The 20,015-nt window shown below is 36.8% G+C and overlaps 1 protein-coding gene and 2 long non-coding RNA genes across 5 annotated transcripts; 1 reads left to right on the top strand and 2 right to left on the bottom strand.

The window, feature by feature from the left end:
- The first annotated feature begins 49 nt into the window (after window positions 1-49).
- Window positions 50-7,777, top strand: LOC105185115 (cyclin-dependent kinase-like 4). Of its 3 annotated transcripts, none has more exons than XM_019842285.2 (6): window positions 50-268; window positions 2,745-2,934; window positions 3,740-4,087; window positions 6,325-6,591; window positions 7,284-7,442; window positions 7,529-7,777. In XM_019842285.2, the coding sequence occupies exons 1-6, from the start codon at window positions 201-203 to the stop codon at window positions 7,664-7,666; spliced, it is 1,170 nt and encodes a 389-aa protein (XP_019697844.1). In that variant the 5' UTR covers window positions 50-200; the 3' UTR covers window positions 7,667-7,777. The 3 variants fall into 3 exon arrangements, with proteins under 3 accessions (XP_019697844.1, XP_011142670.1, XP_011142669.1); XM_011144368.3 differs by lacking the exon at window positions 50-268 and adding an exon at window positions 559-682; XM_011144367.3 differs by lacking the exon at window positions 50-268 and adding an exon at window positions 2,282-2,374.
- LOC105185114 (uncharacterized) lies at window positions 7,772-10,208 on the bottom strand. The gene is made up of 3 exons (XR_002162840.2): window positions 10,194-10,208; window positions 8,771-8,965; window positions 7,772-8,271 (listed from the first exon to the last, which is right to left on the bottom strand). It is a non-coding gene; the product is annotated as an uncharacterized LOC105185114 (long non-coding RNA).
- A 5,040-nt stretch (window positions 10,209-15,248) lies between these two features.
- Window positions 15,249-19,172, bottom strand: LOC112589916 (uncharacterized). Its single transcript, XR_003113863.1, has 2 exons — window positions 16,747-19,172; window positions 15,249-16,582 (listed from the first exon to the last, which is right to left on the bottom strand). It is a non-coding gene; the product is annotated as an uncharacterized LOC112589916 (long non-coding RNA).
- Between the last annotated feature and the right edge of the window lie 843 nt (window positions 19,173-20,015).

The raw sequence follows: 20,015 nt of genomic DNA, 5'->3' as shown, positions 1-20,015 counted from the left end.
ACGATCGGTGGATGGGTCGTACGAACGAAAGCGAACGTAGTGCTGCCATCGGCATCAGTGAACGTTACAAAGTTTGATAATAGATCGCATCAACAATGTCGACGCATCAACATGAGATCCGCTGCGATTGTCACGACGGTATTGGCGAAGGTGCGACATGAATATTTCATTCGTAGCAGATTTCTATAAGAAGCCTTCGAATGGACAAATGGTTTCAAGATAGGAAGCTTTGGCTGTTCGGTAGTACGCTACCATTGCTACCGAGGAGGTAAACATGAATAAACACTAATCGTCGGTAATTGTCAGTTAAATCTGATGCGAAAATGTTGCTATCTCCAAATGAATATTCCATGTCCCGTGTCGAGAGAAAGAGAGAGAAAGAGAGAGAGAGAGGAAGAGAGAGAGAGAGAGAGAGAGAGAGAGAGAGAGAGAGAGAGAGAGGGAGAGACGATTCCGCCTTTGCAAAGTCTTGAATGTTAAAAGGACAGTCTCGACCCTCTTTCACGGTCACGATACTTAAATATAGACGTGTACTACAAGCAGCGTAATATCGATTGTCAATAATCAAGAGTTCAACGATAACGTAAAGCAGCATTTCTTCGACGTGTTAGTATCGTCCGGTATGTTCGCCGATAAGGGTGTCCCGATCAGCGAGCTCCATGAATTCTATTCTCGGATTTTTGTACGTACTAACATGATACCTATTCCTTCTTGTTTTCTTGCTTGTACGCCGAAACATTAGGCGTACGAAATGCATACGCCGTGTGGAACATTGTGCGCCGACTCAACCTTAAGCCTGTCAACATCGACCATTTGTCGTTGAAGTACGCAGTACGTTTAGATTTGCGCGAATGAAAAAAAACTTTTATAGTATCTTCAAACACTTGCGAATATTGTTATTTTCTCCGGTTACAGAGAGATAATCTGTCTCGTTTCTCAAATTGCAAAGGAAAGGAATTATTTTCTCAACTGTGTCTTCTATCTCTGCAAGAATTAGTATTTTTTTCCAAGGATCGTTCGAGGATAAATAAAGTCACGATATTCCAAGTCGAGTATTTTTGCACTTAATTTTCGGTATTATTACATGTTCACGTTATACCAAAATACGCAACGCAAACGATTTTTCGGAAGCAATTTTGCCGTTTAACCAAAATCCCATGAGCAAGATGATAAATACAATCTCTGATGAGTGACAAAGTAAACTTGTGAATTTAGTCACTTGACAAAATTCGCGTTTTAAAAATGTTTCACGTCCGTCTCTGTAAACCTAACCTAGTCGAAGTAGCCATGTCCTGTATGTTAAGTTATTAAAGTCTAAGCATATATCAATGATCAACACTCGAAATTACTATTCGGTGATAATGATACACGTGCAAATACAACAATATGGTAAACGACATAAAGTTTGCAAATTATCAGCAATATATACCACAGTGGTAAGAGCTTTTTTTTATAATTTTTCTTCTCTTCCTAATCTATCTCAAATAAAATCCTCTCTTTCATATAAGATTAAAAGAATGATGCATCTCACCTTATTCTCTCTCTTCGATATTACATCAACGATATTATTATTGATGCTCGGTGGTTCATGCATATATATGTAGAAAATGTCATTCTTTCGCGATATATTACACAAGTCTAAATACAAATAAGCCGATCTGCGCATTGCATTCTTGCGCTTAAAACGTAAGAAATGTTTACATTCGCCATAATCTCGATTTGTGCTTATCGAGCGAAATCGCGGATTGGTCATCCCGGTCATATCGCGGTCAACATCAAACTACCTGATACATGCAACAATAACCTCTGAAACGATCTCTTGTCTCCATTAATTTTCTCTTGTCTTTTCCATTAATTGAGCAATAACTGTGAAGTAACATTTCTGCACGTGCTCCGTAGCGGATCATGTAAATATACGTACTAAATCGATATCTTGTTCGCGTCCGAGTTAAGTTAAATATTGAAGAGTGCTCGTTTCAATCAATTCGAGATCGGACGGTTCATTCTTTCAGTCTTGATGGGATTTCAGTCAATCTCGATTCCTGTTATGCCATCATATTATCAATATAATGCTACTGTACTGCCGTTATATGACCATCTAAAATTTTTATCGCTTTCGTGAGCGGGGTTTGGTTGACGCAGACTGGCGCCTGCGCTGAATCGGCCGGGTTTGAACAGAGCAAAACTTTCTCTTGTTCCCTCTCTCGATCTCTCTCTCTCTCTCTCTCCCCCTCGCTCTCGCTCTTTCGTAGGGTAGCTTGACCCTTGGTCATCCATTGGAACAGAGAGACAGTCTAGCCGGTTCTGTCAGTCGTGATACTATGCTTTTTACGCAACAGTTAACATCCTTGCCATGCCTTGCCAAGTATAAAAAGTGAGTTGAACTAAAGAGTTGAACATTCGTGAAAATTCGCCGGTTTCAAACCCTGTGTTTCTAGAAACGTGACTTGTGCAAGATTTTTACATATTTGTGCACGCGTTCGGTCGATTTAATACGCTCCAGGCGACTTGTGGGGTAACAAGCAAACAGAGAAAAATTATTGCGCGCGCGATAGAGAGAGAGAGAAAGAGAGAGAGAGAGAGAGAGAGGGAGGGAGGGAGGGAGGGAAAAACGAGAGTTTAATAAATTTAGAGAGTTTAATAAAAATAATTTAGATTTTTATCAAGAGTATATCAGTATAATCTCGCATTGTTTATAGACATTGTTTATATGAACGCATAAGAGAAAATAATGTTGCGTATAGGTCTCGGGCGCCAAGCAAAGCCATGGAGCGTTACGAGCGTTTGGCACGGCTCGGCGAGGGTAGCTACGGCGTTGTCTTCCAATGTAGGGACCGGCAAACTGGGAAACTGGTGGCGGTAAAAAAGTTTCAACAGACTGAAGATGACCCCCTCATACGTAAGATCGCACTACGAGAGATACGTCTCTTGAAGGTCAGTTCCAACTTTCCTAAACGCTCCGACGCGTTTTATTTAATCCACCTAACGCCTAAAGACAGCCTGTCTCACATACGCGATCACAAGGAAGCGTCGACATACGAGTCGTGTCGAGCTTTTCCTTTGCGCACGATCGATCTTTCTTGGTGAGCAAGCTGACCGAAAGAGAGAGAGAGAGAGAGAGAGAGAGAGAGAGAGAGAGAGAGAGAGAGAGAGAGAAAGAGAGAAAGAGAGAGAGACATACACACGCGTTCTCGGAGGTCAATGACCCGCGGAAGAGCAAATCGACATCATAGCGATCATCCGCTGACTCACGCCAGCGTGTTTCTCGCCGGCCGCAGCGCGACAGAATTACCGCTCGCAAATGCGAGCCGACCGAATTTGGCCGATCCGTCATGATCGCGAGCGGCCGAGCGTGGACTTACGTCTGTTACTTGATAAGAGCGTAAGTGCACCGTGAGGGCTGTGTGGTGGGTTGGCTCGTGGTCGTCGTTGGCGCGAGAAGTAGCCAACGGTCAATACCGCGCGGCGGTCAATATCTTGGCGTGTTCTCGGTTCTAATCGCCCTAACCCTTATCGTTATCGTTATCGTTGTAACAAGCGGCCGCACCAGCAAACCAAACGTATGCGCATTTGAATGAGCCCCTCTCCGCCGTCGGGTCTTGACATTTCACCTCGAAAGACGTAGTAAATTCTCTCTATATACCTGCATATAAACAGCGCACCGCGACAGGAACTAGATGCGCGACAAGGAAGTGAAACGATCGACGACTGATCCTTACAAGAGATGAATTTTCCGTAGAATCTCAAGCATCCGAATCTGGTGAATCTTCTGGAGGTCTTCAGACGAAAGAGGAAGCTACACCTGGTGTTTGAATACTGCGAGAATACTCTGCTGAACGAGATGGAGAAGTATCCTACCGGCTGTCCGGACCTCACGACCCGGCAGCTCATCTGGCAAATTTTGCAGGGTGTAGCCTATTGCCATCGCCTAGGATGCGTTCACAGAGACGTGAAACCGGAGAACATTCTCATCACCGCCGAAGGCGTGGTAAAGCTCTGCGACTTTGGATTCGCGCGTATGCTCAGTCCCGGTGAAAACTACACGGAATACGTCGCGACCAGGTGGTACAGGGCACCCGAATTGCTGGTAAATATGAGGAGGGAGGGGGGGTAATAATAATGGTAATAATGGGGGTAGGGTGACCAATGGGAATATGTCGAAAGTAAATGGTTATTACTTCGCAACAAATAGGCCGAACGAAATGAATTAAACGCCATTTTGTAGAGGAAACTTGTCAATTTTGTTACCATGTATATGAAAAAGAAATATAATAATTTAATAATTGAAATACACATTATAAAAAAAAGACAAAAATTTTGCTCGCGCGTATGAATTAATGGTGTATGTTTTCAAAGTGTTGCACATCGGAATCAGCACAGAACTGCAATCGTTTGCGAAAACTTTGAAATACATTATCTAACATCGATGTAGGAATGCTGCGAGTGCATTTTTCAATATTATTTATCAGCTCTGCAGTGTTTTGAGGTTGTACGGCGTAACGTTTGTTTCTGAGGGAACTCCAAAGAAAAAAATCATACGGGTTCAAATCGAGTGAGTAAGGAGGGAGGCCATTCCAAACCTCAATGAGTAAATTTCAAGTATCCTAACCCAACTACCCTGTTGCCATACATTTTATGTATCGATTCAAAGACTTCGCGAGTACGGTATGGGGTCGCGCCATCCTGCATAAAATGGAATTTCACGGATGCAGTTTAATGACATCTCTCACAGTCTTTCGGAGAGTTTCTCGCTTTAAATCCAAAGCCTGAGCAGCTCTCCGAATCGAGGTGGTTGGATTTTTGTCGAAATATCTTCTAACGTCACCACGTTGTTTCGTCCGTTGTAACGGTACGAGATGGGCCGGATAAATTATGTCTACGATCGTTCACACAAAATGCCATATACAGGGTGTCCCATTTTAATGTCCCACCCCAAATAACTTTTTAGTATTGAAGTTTCAAGAAAAATGACCTGAATAAAAGGTTGTAGGGATTTAAGTGAGCTACCTTATGATGACCTTGCTTTTGACCTTGACCTCTTTTTTCCTCTTTTGACCTCTATTTTCAAGGTCATTTGAAGGTCAACTTGCGTTCTTTAAATGGGAACCCTTATTTTTTATTACACTGAACAACTTTTGTCTAAAACATTTTTCTATTTGTCTAATATTTTTTTAGATATTTGAGGAAAACTTGATAACTTTTTCAATATTTAACTTACGATATCTCGCAAACTATTTGTCGGAAGAAAAAGTGGTACTAAACTTTCTTGCTTTATTTAGTCTCGAGAATATATTGTTACAATAGCATCCTGACTTTTGTTAATTTGATGATTTTGAAATTTCCAAAAGTCAGTAAGTTAATAAAGTCAGGGCGCTATTGTAATAATATATTCTTGAAACTAAATAAAGCAAGAAAGTCTAGTATCACTTTTTCTTCCGACAAATAGTTAGCGAGATATCGTCAGTTAAATATTGAAAAATCAATTATCAATCAGTTATCAAGTTTTCCTCAAATATCTCAAAAAATATTAGACAAATAAAAAAATGTTTTAGACAAAAGTTGTTCAAATTAATTAGTAGAAGAAAACAGTGAAATAAAAAATAAGGATTCCCATTTACATTTTTCAAGTTGATCTCCAAATGACCTTGAAAATAGAGGTCAAGGTCAAAATCAAGGTCATCATAAGGTAGCTCACTTAAATCCCTGCAACTTTCATTCAGATCATTTTCCTTGAAACTTCAATACTGAAGAGTTATTTGGGGTAGGACATTAAAATGGGACACCCTGTATACTAAAATTATTAATAATCCCGCGAAAAAATATCGAAAAATAAAGATAAAATCTCACATAACCAGCATTGGGATTATGGCGCGATTTCTGGGAGCGGGAGCGTGGATAAAAAGTATCAAAAACATACCTTCTGAGTATAGTTTTGCTTGAAACTTTTTCAGATCCATACATACTACGAAATCCACGATACGCCTCAGTAGTAAAAGCACTCGATGAGAAACACTTTTTCTTCGATGCTTAGCGCATCCATCCCATAACTTTCATAACGTTCAAATGAAATTGACGAATCTCAGGTAGCGGACCCTAGTCGGTAGAAGAGCTGCCGAAATCGAGGAGGAGATATATATAACCATTTAGTTTCAACACATTCCCATTGGCCACCCTGTACAATTAAAAACCGATTAAAAGACCGAATGAAAAAAAAGAAAAATATAACGAAGAAGAACAAAAGGCGGCGGCGCGCGCGAGTACAATTGCATTACGGACGCGACTAGGTCTGCGAGCACAGAGCCATGCATATGTTTTTCCGAGCAGGTCGGCGACACGCAGTATGGCACTCCGGTCGACGTGTGGGCTATCGGTTGCGTGTTTGCCGAATTGATACGAGGCGAAGCCTTATGGCCGGGGAAATCCGACGTTGACCAGTTATATCTGATAAGAAGGACTCTGGGCGATCTCTTACCGAGGCACATGGCTATCTTTCAACAAAACGAATTCTTCGCTGGTATCACCCTTCCAACGCCGCAAACACTCATGCCTCTTCAAGACGCGCTACCCCATGGCAATAGCAATCCTTTGCAGGTAACGCACCTCCTAGTCTCGCAGCAACGATAATAATCTACGTAAGGTAAACGTCCCAACATCCGACCACTTTGAAAAAACATATTTATTACTTATTTTTATAATGAATGAAAATAATAATTACTGCGAGAAAAACTCTAATATGCGAACTCCGATTAGTTGGAAAAAAATATACCCAATTTGATACTTTTGTGTTAAAACAAAAATTAATTAAACAAGTATGCATCTATAGTTTGACAAAGTAATGGTCAATTGTTAATAAATTCATTAAGAGATAGCATCTATATTCATATTATTTCCCGTTAGCACATACTAATTTTCTATTTGCGATCAGGCGATGAGACAAATATATCTGAATATTGGGCCATAACTTATTTCAACTGTTCAGTCACTGGTATATTAATGCGCCTCATTACGTGTGTAAATATTTCATAAATAATAGATATATACTATTAATAGATATATTAATAGATAATAGATATATATATATTGGTTTAAGTAATTTTCCTCTACTTAAGGGAATCTTAAATTTTCGAATAAATGCAAAGATTTATGTCAAAACTATTTTTAATATTATATATTGTACTTTTTGTGGCACCTACGCTCAAACGTCCGGTTATTGGGACATTTTTTTTTTCTTTTCGTTATTGAGTCGCTATGTGAGTTTTATCGTCCAACTCTCTTGCAAACAGCTGGATTTCCTGAGGAAATGCTTGGATAAAGATCCGAACGAAAGGTGGACGTGCGAACAGCTGCTTCGACATTCTTATTTCGACAATTTTCATTTCAAAATGCCAGACGTCGAGATAGAAGAATTTGAAAAATTGAAAAAGTATCGAGAGCGATCTCGGGTAAGTCGAGCGATCGATGTGTCGAGCGTAACCGCGTGTGCGAAAAGAGAACTTGATTACGACATGTGTTTACATTGCATTTTCAGAATACCAATTACAGTCAAATGGTATTGCCGCAATTACCCAAGGCTGGCCCTTCTGTTCATAGTCAAAGCGAAAATCGGCCCAAGAGCTCCTCCGTACATCAACAAAATTTCGATCATTTACCGACTATAAGAGGTTAACACTGATCTCCTCTGTGATTGTACATATATTTTCTTAAGTCTTTTGAGAAGACATACGCGTCGATATGTAGAATATTAGAAAAAAATAAGGAAAACGGCGTTGCATTGTTATCCTTTAACAGTTTATTCGCACATTTCTTTTTCCTCGAGAATTTCTCAGATTTTTCTCTTTTTCTCTTTTGTTTACTTTTTTATTTCAATTCCAACTTCAGATTTAGGTATATGTTTATACTTGCGCATAGAAGCAAACGCGTGCAATTCGTACGTACATATCTTACAATAAAGAGTTTTCTACAAAATAACAAATTGTTCCATTGACTGTATTACCAATACCATACACACTCTTACGTGGTAAACTTCTTATAATATTTCATAAACGGATGAACGTGTCTTTCATTTTCCGGCACGTAAGTTTGTTGTAGCGAGTACCAACCTATGTGTAGTCCTATGAACATCGGTACAAAGAACCAGTAAGTCACGCTTCTCTGTAACAATTTTTTTACAGCAAGTGACATGTTAAATATGTCTTCCACAACGACACAAGTGATACGTCACAACTTGACGGCAATCGCAAGCATCAACTTGTACTTTATCGACGCGCCAATCTAAGTAAGAAAAAACGTAATAAAAATAGAGGAAAAGGCCCAAATAAGAGAATATTCGACTAACTTGCTAGACGTATGTCGCGTAAAGCCCGTATCAGACTACGGATTGGGATTGAGTATTGGATTGAAATTTAACCAATCAGGGCTAAGTTTACTATATTTGAGATTATTTTCTTTTTTCCAATTGGTCAAATTTCAATCCAATCTCAATCCCAATCCATAGTCTGGGTACCTATCATAGAACTCGTCGTCGGAATCGATTCTGATCGGAATAATTCCATTTCCCCTAGAAAAGATAATATAAATCTGAGAAATAATGGAATAAATTCGATCGGAATCGATTACGAGTTCCATAATAGGTACCCTGATACGGGCTTAACGCGAAGTAACTGGACTAAACCTCAATTCAGGCAATTCGCAGTACGATGTTTTTGTACAGTAATGTTGCGAATTACGTAACATTTTGCCAAGTATAACATTGTATAACATTGTTACTTACATAACTCGTCTGTACGAAGTATTTGATTTCGAAAACTGCAAATCTTTCTACAAATTATTCTTCAATCTGCTCGACGAGCCTCTGCTTGATGCCCGTATCAGATATACACATTGTGACACTTCGGTAGAGCCAGAAAGAAACCTGAGAGCGGCCATCGGACGAAAGCGAAAGCATATGTCTGTCCTGATACGCCCCCTGAGAAAATAAACGTCAACTAACTCGATGTCTCGGTAACGATACGAGGTTTGTATCTGTGATTTGAGTCTGGTTAATGTCCGAGCTACCAAAACAGACTTATGCCCGTTTCTATCGACCGTGGTTGACTTAACCAGCTGTTCATTCCAACGGAATTAACCAATTGCATCTGTCGTTAACCAATATTGGCAAATGGTATTGGTCAATCCAATAGAGTAATCAACCGGTTAAATTAATCACAGTTGGTAGAAACGGGCATTAGTGAAAATGATAAACAGGGTGTCCCAAAAGTAACGGACCACCCTAATAACTCTTCAGTATTGAAGTTTCAAGGAAAATAATCTGAATAAAAGTTGTAGAGATTTAAGTGAGCTACCTTATGATGACCTTGACTTTGACCTTGATCTCTATTTTCAAAGTCATTTGAAGGTCAACTTGCGTTTTTTAAATGGGAACCCTTATTTTTTATACACTGTTTTTTTTTCTACTAGTTAATTTAAACAACTTTTGTCTAAAACATTTTTTTATTTGTCGAATATTTTTTGAGATATTACAGGAAAACTTGATAACTTTTTCAATATTTAACTGATGATATCTCGCTAACTATTTGTCGAAAGAAAAAGTAGTACTAGACTTTCTTGCTTTATTTAGTTTCAGGAATATATTATTACAATAGCGCCCTGACTTTATTAACTTACTGACTTTTGGAAATTTCAAAATCATCAAATTAACAAAAGTCAGGGTGCTATTGTAACAATTTATTCTTGAGACTAAATAAAGCAAGAAAGTCTAGGACCACTTTTTCTTCCGACAAATAGTTAGCGAGATATCGTAAGTTAAATATTGAAAAAGTTATCAAGTTTTCCTCAAATATCTAAAAAAATATTAGACAAATAAAAAAATGTTTTAGACAAAAGTTGTTCAAATTAACTAGTAGAAAAAAAACAGTGTAATAAAAAATAAGGGTTCCCATTTAAAACACGCAAGTTGATCTTCAAATGACCTTGAAAATAGAGGGCGAGGTCAAAGTCAAGGTCATCATGAGGGAGTTCACTTAAATCCCCACAACTTTTATTCAGATCATTTTCCTTGAAACTTCAATCTTCACTACTGAAGAGTTATTAGGGTGTTTCGTTACTTGTTGGACACTCATATATATATATATATATATATATATATATATGAGTAAGAGAAGGATAACAATTGAATCGCTTTGACTTTGTCTCACCACCAGTGAGCAGACACACGACACAGGCACAAGTAATGCTGGAAATTCTTACGCACACGGTCGAGGCTTACCCCTACCACTCGGTCTTCTCTGTCTTCTCACGCGCTTGGTGCACTGAGCGAGATTGAAATAGCCCGTATGCTCGCCTTGTCGCACTCTGAGCGAAACAGCTTACTCATGATCAGTGCAGTAGCAGATTTCAACCTAGCGGCTCCACAACTCACGGTGAAAGGGGAAACGCGCAAACGAAAGCCGTATACATGTGGCACATGTATGTTTTGTATGCGTTTCCCTTTCGACTGTGGCACAGTGGGCCAGAATATCTCTAAATGTGGCCAAAAGTCAATATCCGCATTGATCTAAAATAAAGTTGTAAAGTAAAGTATTGTATTTAGAATGTTTGAAAATAGTTATAAGAGAAATATTATGTTGATTGGTTTGTTTTTGTATCAGTCTTAATATGATGAAATTACAAAATACATTTAATACTTTTTTTCATTTTCTTTACTTTATCGTTCTTTTTTGGACCTTTGGTTAACGAATATGATGAGCAAAGATTAAGAATGAAAAATATATAAAATTGGAGGAAATAAAAATAAATTAAAATATATTACATTCTCTTTCATTGCATTATTACAAGTGAGTAGTTATTAATTATAACTACTCACTTCTGATTTACCATTCCCCGAAGTTCCACTTTCGAGAAAGAGCATTCTAAGTTATACATGCTGCTCATGATATTTAAGAAAAAGTTTTAAGAAAAAGTTGCTACTTTTTGCTACTTTTGTTACATAACGTAAGCAAATATATGTAAACAAGTCATCGCCTATATCTAAAGACTCGTACTGACTTGCTGATTAACATCGCGGTGTAACAGTACGGGGCTTCTAGATATAGGCGATGGCTTGTTTACATATGTTTGCTTACGTTATGTAACAAAAGTAGCAAAAAGTAGCAACTTTTTCTTAAAATATACAGGATGTTCGATTTAATCTGTCCAGGCCGATATTTCGTGAACTAGCAAAGCTAGAAGAGAAATCAAAAAAGGTTCTTCAATGGCCTTACTTCGAGATGATTTTCTGCGCGGTGAAACCGTACCTTTACGTACCGGACTTCGAGGGGGAAAGGGCGCTCAAATTTTTTAAAATAGAAACCCTCTACGAAAATAACACCAGTTGATAGGGCTCGAAAAGAATTTTGTGAGCTATGGGTTAATACCCATGGCTCACAATAAATAAAACGGCCACATAGCGTAATAATGGTAGAAGATTATTAAAATTATTTAAAGTGTAATGACGCTCGGAAGAGTCACGAAGAGGTATTAGGATTCGTCGTCTCGAGTCCTATTAATTAATGTTATTTTCGTAGGTTTCCATTTTAAAAATTTCAGCGCCCCTCCCCCCTCGAGGTCCGATACGGAAAGGTACGGTTTCACCGTGCAGAAAATCATCTTGAAGTAAGGCCATTGAAGAACCTTATTTGATTTTTCTTCTAGCTTTGCTAGTTCACGAAATATCGGCCTGGACAGATTGTTCGAACAGCACCTTTTGTAAGTTACGTATTTTCAAAAAATCATAGCGGCCATCATTTTCGCAACAAGCATATAAAAATATAGGTCGTTGGATTCGTCTTCTCGAGCCCTATCAACAGCTGTTATTTTCGTACAGGGTTTCCATTTAAAAAATTTGAGCGCCCCTCCCCCCTCGAAGTCCAGTACGGAAAGGTACGGTTCCACCGCGCGGAAAATCATCTCGAAGTAAAGCCATTGAAGAACCTTTTTTGATTTTTCTTCTAGCTTTGCTAGTTCACGAAATATCGGCCTGGACAGATTAAATCCTGTACACCCTGTATATCATAAGCAGCATATATAACTTAGAATGCTCTTTCTCGAAAGTGGAATTTCGGGGAATGATAAATCGGAAGTAAGTAGTTATGATTAATATACTTGTAATAATGCAATAAAAGAGAATGTAATATATTTTAATTTATTTTTATTTCCTTCAATTTTACATATTTTTCATTCTTAATCTTTGCTCATCATATTCGTTAACTAAAGATCCAAAAAAGAACGATAAAGTAGAGAAAATGAAAAAAAGTGTTAATGTATTTTGTAATTTTATCATATTAAGACTGATACAAAAATAATCCAATCAACATAACATTTCTCTTATAACTATTTTCAAACATTCTAAATACAATAATAACTTTATTTTAGATCAATGCGAATATTGACTTTTGGCCACATTTAGAGATATTCTGGCCCACTGCGCGTGGCCGCGGAGCCGCTAGGCTGAAATTTGCTATCACTAATTATGATTGCCTTGTTGCGCGCTGACAAGGAAAGGGTCGGGGTCGTCCTTCACTGATTTTGATGGGCATTGGATATTTTATACAGCATCAAAAAACATTAGATGCGTATTCTTTTATGTGCTTATCTCGATGTTTAGAGATCGAAACTCCTTGAAAAAACGGACTTTTTCGTTCTTATTTAATATCTCTTAAAATATGAAGTAAATATGAAAAAGTCTTTCAGACATAAGTTTTACAGTATTTTATACTCTTCCCATCGGTCTATTCAAATGTTTCAAAATGCAATATTTTACCCTTCCTCTCCCTCCTTTTCATTACCTTTGCAAATGTTTCAGTTTTTATAAGGACGAAAATTAAAGAGCATTTAATGCCGAATCCATCGATATACAGACCGTCTTAAAAATACCGGATCCTCCGATTAACTTTGCAGGATCAAGTTTTCATGAAAAACTTTAAATACAAAAGTTGTAGAAAATCGAATAACGGACTTGATGGTAACCTTGAATTTCACCTTGGCCATGACCTTCAAGGTCATTTGGAGATCAACTTGAAAAATTTAGATGGGAACCCCTATTTTTTATTACATTGTTTTTTTCTAATTAATTTGAACAACTGTTGTCTAAAACATTTTTTTACTTGCCTAATATTTGTTGAGGTATTTGAAGAAAACTTGATAACCTTTTCAATATTTAACTTACGATATTTCGCTAACTATTTGTCAGAAAAAAGTGATACTAGACTTTCTTGCTTTATTTAGTCTCAAGAATATATTATTATAATAGCGCCCTGACTTTATTAACTTACTGACTTTTGGAAATTTCAAAATCATCAAATATCGTGAGTTAAATATTGAAAAAATTATCAAGTTTTCCTCAAATATCTCAACAAATATTAAGCAAATAAAAAGTTGTTTTAGACAACAGTTCAAATTAATTGGTAGAAAAAAACAGTGTAATAAAAAATAAGGGTTCCCATTTAAATAGTATTAGACTTTTTTACTTTATTTATTATCAAGAATATATTACTATAACAGTGCCCTAACTTTTTTTAACTTATCGACCTTTGGAAATTTCAAAATTATTTAATTAATCCTCCAAATAAAAACTGATAATGCCATTCTCATTCCCCTTCGAAATCATGGAACACGTGTTTTAGCATTTTTATATCTTTCATATGTTATAAAGGATGAAATTCTGAGTGACTTTTCCTAATATAATTATATGGAGATCGCTTATAGTTTCTGAGTTATTTGACTTTAAAATTTTATAATTGTACGTTGAAGTATATTTGAAGTAGAAGTAAATATGTAGAAAGGGGTACACCTCACCAGATTTTTTCATTTTGAAATATATTATAAAGGATGAAATTCTGAGTGACTTCCTGATACAACTATATGAGGATCGTTTATAGTTTCCGAGATATTTGATTTTAAAGTTTTGGAATTTTTATTATCCTGGAATTAAATTCCAGATATCATAAGCTAACGTTATTTACAGTACAATCCAAACAGTTAATCCAAACATAGTGTTTCCTATATTTAAAGTGAATGGAAACTGCTTGTCTACTTCAAATATACTTCAGTACGTACAATTATAAAACTTTAAAGTCAAATATCTCAAAAACTATAAACAACCCCCCATATAATTGTATTAGGAAAAGTCACTCAGAATTTTATCCTTTATAACATATTTCAAAATTAAAAAAATCGGCGTACCTTTTTCTACATATTTACCGACGTTTTTTATGAACTTTTAGAATAGCAGTCAGTTGTGTTTGACGAGACGAAGAAAATGACACCTCTCCTGACTTCTTCCTGTATACATCTCGGGGTGAACTGAAGGCACGGTGATCTAGGTTGATCACTATATCGGAAAAAAAAATAAAAAAATAACAGTTGTACTGTCGTATAGGCATAGGCGGCGCCAGAACTGTTCATGCGGGTGGGTCATATTTATAATAGTACAACATAATTATCCTAAAATTTTCTAAAATTTTAGGGTAAGCCAACGTATTTTTAAGTAGGCCAGTGGCGCGATTCTTTAACTCGTTATTGGAGTTAACGACACTTTCGTTATCGTTGCGCAGCTTTTGTATACCGTAGAAAAGCTGCGCAACGTTAACGAAACTGTCGTTAACTCCAATAACGAGTTAAAGAATCGCACCACAGAGCCACTGCTGGCATGGCGTAGGGCCGCCGCTGCGTCGAGGTTAACAAATGCCTCCCCTATTCCCTTTCCATCGAGAGTGTGCGAGAGAGAACCACAAACTTCTATAATATAACTAGACTGCTCCGACTCAATATATGACCCCGAAAAATATGTACCGTCCTGGTGGTCCGACATTCACGCCTGATTGGTTGAATTAAAACACGTTTCTTCTAATTGGATCGGCCATATTGCTTATGTAATCCCTCTCCTTGTGGATTACCAATTTCACGCATGCGCAGATGCTTGATTCCCTTACCTAATACATACTTTTTGGGGTCAATTTTGTGCCACAGTATAAAAGGAAGTTAGCAGTCTAGTTATATTATAGAAGTCTGTGGGGAGAACGCAGCAAAACAGAGGGTTTGTTTTCTATTGCTTTTTTTTTGGTCACACAGGGGAAATCCTCATGGATACCCCCGCCCCTTGAAGAGGGCGGGGGTTATGTCGGACTTCTACCGACTAAAACCCCTGCGGGGTGCCTACCGTTCGGATCGTGGTGGGGGGAGTCAGGGGAACTACGCCTGCATTCCCTCCCCGATGTTTTCTATTGCTGAACTGGCTGTACTAACTTACACTTGTTCTCTTCTTCTCTCCCTTTCACTAACTCCTAAATGTATATCTATTTCTCTTTATGTTCCCTAAGTGTACACTAGTTCAGCGATAAAAAACAGACCTAGAGTGTGTCCTTTCCTACATGAATTCTACCCTCACTCCTCGAACGCGCAGTCTAAATTACTATACCTATAGTTTCAATTCAATATCAGGGAAATAATTGTCATGTCGACACGTATACTCAAGTAAGAATAATTACTTATGTTAATTGTTTTTATACAAATGTCTCATCTTTTGTCTGCCTATTAATTACACAAATGTTACAATTAATAATCAACTTTCCTAATTTCCTGATCCAAATATGACCAATTTGAGACAAATTACAAATAAATTGGTTTATTACAAAGTTGTACATGGATATAAGTGGTATAATTCTTTTCTTATCTTATTGTAAAAACCTTGTCTATTTCGCAATTCGATATTTCAATGAAATTATCGATAATCGCGAATAGAATGATCATAATAATATCCCTTAAATAGTAAATAATTATATACGATAGAATATAATATCCTAATAGAGCGATTATACACAATATAGGATTCGGAATAGATATTTTTCTTTTCTATACATATACATATGCATACATGCATACATACATACATATATACATACACACACACACACACACATACACACACGCACATATGTATATATCTGAGATGTAATAATCGACACAATTAATAATATATTATTTATTACGGCAGTCGTCATCGTTAGCAATACGTGTGTGTATGTGTCCATTTTATATAAATAATCTCGCATGTATATGCATAATTATTTACTTGCTATACTTGTGTATGAGCACGCGCACATGTTGGATTTATATGATAAACAGTTTACCCAATACACACGCGTGCACAACATATACACACACAAGCGTCGTAAAATGCTATATGTATCGATCAGTCTCTCAATCGTTTCATTTTTAACATTTATGCGGAAAGTTCAATCTTTGCCGATATGTCTCTTACAAAAGCTTTCGAAACTGGCAATAATGCTACTTGTGCCAAAAGAAATTAAAGGAAAACAAACGAACGAATAGGATATTCCCCTGATACCCCTGTTCTCCTGGGGACGTCCTAAGGACGTCCTGAAGATGAAGAAACATCCCCAGGACGTCCTCAAGACGTACTCTGGACGTCCTCTGGACATCTGTGCTATTAGGGTCGTATCTCACTTTCGATATGCAAACAGGTTTCCGCGTCGTGGCAAATAATATATTTTACTTGGAATTCTTTCATCGCGTGTTATAGCATTTCCTGAAAATAAAAAAAGTCGTATGATAAATTCGTAAGGATTTTTTAATTTTTCATAAAAGTCCCTACCAACTTATCACAAACAATCCAATATTTATTACAATATAATTTACAAAGTATATATAAAAGTCTCAAGATTTTTATATGAATTCTATCGGGAAACTCACAAGTTACGTTGCTAAATGCCTACACGATCGTTCCAAGTTTATATATTTTCTCTATTTACATTATTATCTGGATGTGTCTAAAATGTGTCACAAAATATATATATTTAAGAGCATTCTTTCGATATTAACGTTATATCATCACTGCAGTTTAAAAAAATACCCACATTAAAAAATCAATCTGCGTACGACTCGAATTAGCTTGCCAGAAAGGACAACCTCTCTTTCTCGATCGTTTGTAACTCAGGGACTAATTTATAGTTCGACATTTTCGCAAAAAACTGGGGAGGGGATGCGAAGCGACATCAACTAAATTTACTCTTGAGAAACATATGGTAAAAATTGAACATTCTGTACACTACCATTCTGTGCTACGCATATTTCTGAGAGTTGGAATATTCTATAAAATGGGAAAAAAATAGTGTCTTTTTCACATTGAGACGCTCTCATCACGCTGTTAAAACGGTGATAAGAAACGTCTCGTAAAAAACACAAGAAAAACAAGGAGGAAAAGAAAGAAAAAACTTCGCGAAAAAAGGATATATCAGCAATCACTGCGAATCGACAATTGCTAACGAGATGCTGGTGGACATTTTCAGGACGGACCACATTCGGTCATTCTCGTCTTACCACGTAAATGTAAATTCAATTTGGGAAAAAAACTACACAAATTTAATATTTCAATTTTTAACCCATAATTTATCTTTAGATCTTTTTACACGTTCTCTTTCTCTCTCTCTCTGTATGAGTGCACGCACGTGTATGCGCGCGTACACGGATTGATCTTACGTTATTTTTATTTATATTTGATTGTATAAATAGTTGATTAAAAAACTGTCTCCTCTGGGAAAAACATAAGAAAAGGAAGCTTTGCTCGTCTATCGCAACTTGTAAAGTTGTCTTCGCGGATATATTTACATCATCGTATCTTCTCGATCGATAAAATTTACACTTACAAATCTAATGGTTTCCCCATTAAAATTTGAATATCTCTATTATCATATACACACACACAGACACACACCTTATCGCCTATCTTCTACGATTATTTTCCTTAACGTATCCCTAATTTAATATCGCCTATATTTGTTTAAATTAATTGCAAGAACGAAAAGATATATAAATAATTTCTTCGATAAAGTTATTGCCAGTCTAGGTTGTTGTATCTATCACTTTTTATCATTGTTATCAAATATGATATTCACCTTTCTTACTGGCAGTGTTAAAAAACAAAGAAGAAAAGATCACTGATTCACATACACATATATACGGTGTCTGAAAGTAAACATGGAAACAACTTGAGACATGTTCCTCTGAGTTGTCTTTATGGAGTCTTTGTTTCACTATAAGGCGCATCTCACTCATCTTCCCTTAAAGTTGAAATTTTAACAACCATTTTGCGTAAGCACAATTTTTACAAAATAACACCAAATTTTCTTATTAGATTTGTTATGCTTTATCTGCATGCGAACGTTAGTACGACAGACTGGTAATCCACCAAACACCTAATATACGCATATGTGTACATGGAAAAGATATTGCGAAAACGAGTCAACTTACAAAACAAATAAATTAAATAAAGATAGAGAAATGACTTTCCTCTCATTTGTTAATCCAGGCGGATTCGTAGCGCTTATTTTCGATATATTCTCAATTTCCTTTTCTCATTGCTTTATATGTTATACATGTAAAAATACGCGATAAAAATCTAAGTTCCGTAACAATTTCCATTTATTAACAATGGATATTCAAAAAAACTTTCTTCTCTTCAATCTTAAACTCTTCATCAGTCTCTAGCCGTATAATTGAAAATTTCCCTTCTTGAAAGACAAGATTTGTCTATAAATTTCTCAAAAAGAGAGACGCTTATTTAAAAACTTTTCTATAGACTCTATTTTAAAATCTTTACTTTAGTCTTCCAAGGTTCGATTGTTTATCTATAACTACATTAGCTTTTGAAACTTTATACAATTTACGTACATATGCATATATATACACACGCGCGCGCAACACACATACACGCACAAATACAAAATACATATAAATTTGCGTCAGTATTTTTCCTTTTAATGCAGATCGCTCTACATTTATACTTTCGAATAAATATTTTCATATTTATAATTAGTGAACTTTCGGAAATAAATTATACAAATTCAAAATAATTTTGATTAAATGCACAAAAGAAGAGAAGAAAAAGAAAAATCTATTGAATCGAAGCGCCACGGTCCAACCCCGATCGTCGCATACATTAATTATAATAAATCATAATAATAATAGCAATGGTAATGATGATATAGCAAGACTATATATAATTATCAGTTTTGTTCACACAACGAAGAGATCATCTCATCTCAATGAGATCTTAACACACACACACACACACACACACACACACACACACACACACACACACACACACACATGTATGTATATATGTATGCAGGTATGTATGTATATGTGTATGTGTGGGTGGGTGGATGCGTGTGTGTGTGTGTGTGTGTGCGTGCGCGCGCGCGCGCGCGCGATCCATCATGGGAGAAGGCAATCAACGGATCGTTTGATCGGCATTACAGTCTCATGACGGATCGTCCGACGATTTCGATGTTCGTTTGATTATTGATGAAAAAAAAAAAAAAAACTGTTATCCTTTCCTCATCATTCATTTACTTAATTATAAGAGATTGTCGATGAGCTTTCGAGTCGTCTCGATGGGCAATTTGTGTGATTTATAAACACGAGTATGTATTATTTTTCTCTGATATTCGCTTAGGAATAACTTAAAAGATTAATGACTCGTAGCTTAGCTTAGCTGGACGGGATCGACGATGTGTGTTTATTGCACATTTTTCTTTACTCTTTCGCATTTGATCTCGGATCCAGTATTTAAGCCGAGAGTCATTATTTTTTGCATGTTTCCCTTTTTTCACAAATAAAGCGATTCAAGACATCCCCGTGCTTTATTATATCCAGGGTAATCTTCAAATTTTTAATTTTCTCTTTTCAATTTATATGCCGGAAAAGTGATTGTGTGTTCTTTCAGGATAAGTTACCTCGATTCTGCAAATCCGCTCAATATCATGACAGATTCATGAATTCTGACACAAAGAGTTTTTTAAAACGTATCGCGCTAAACGGGAATTCGTTTCGGCAATCGTTTGTGCGTAAGGAAGAAAAGTCCGAAGAAAGAGTTTTCCAAAAAAGCAACTTCGTCGAGATCACAGTTGCGGTTTCTTTTTTGTTCTCAGCAGGTACTCACTTGTACGCCCCCCCCC

Source organism: Harpegnathos saltator, unplaced genomic scaffold (assembly GCF_003227715.2).
Source record: "Harpegnathos saltator strain DR-91 unplaced genomic scaffold, Hsal_v8.6 scaffold659, whole genome shotgun sequence".
NCBI classification, from domain to species: domain Eukaryota; kingdom Metazoa; phylum Arthropoda; class Insecta; order Hymenoptera; family Formicidae; genus Harpegnathos; species Harpegnathos saltator.
This window is presented reverse-complemented; position numbering and strand designations above follow the sequence as displayed.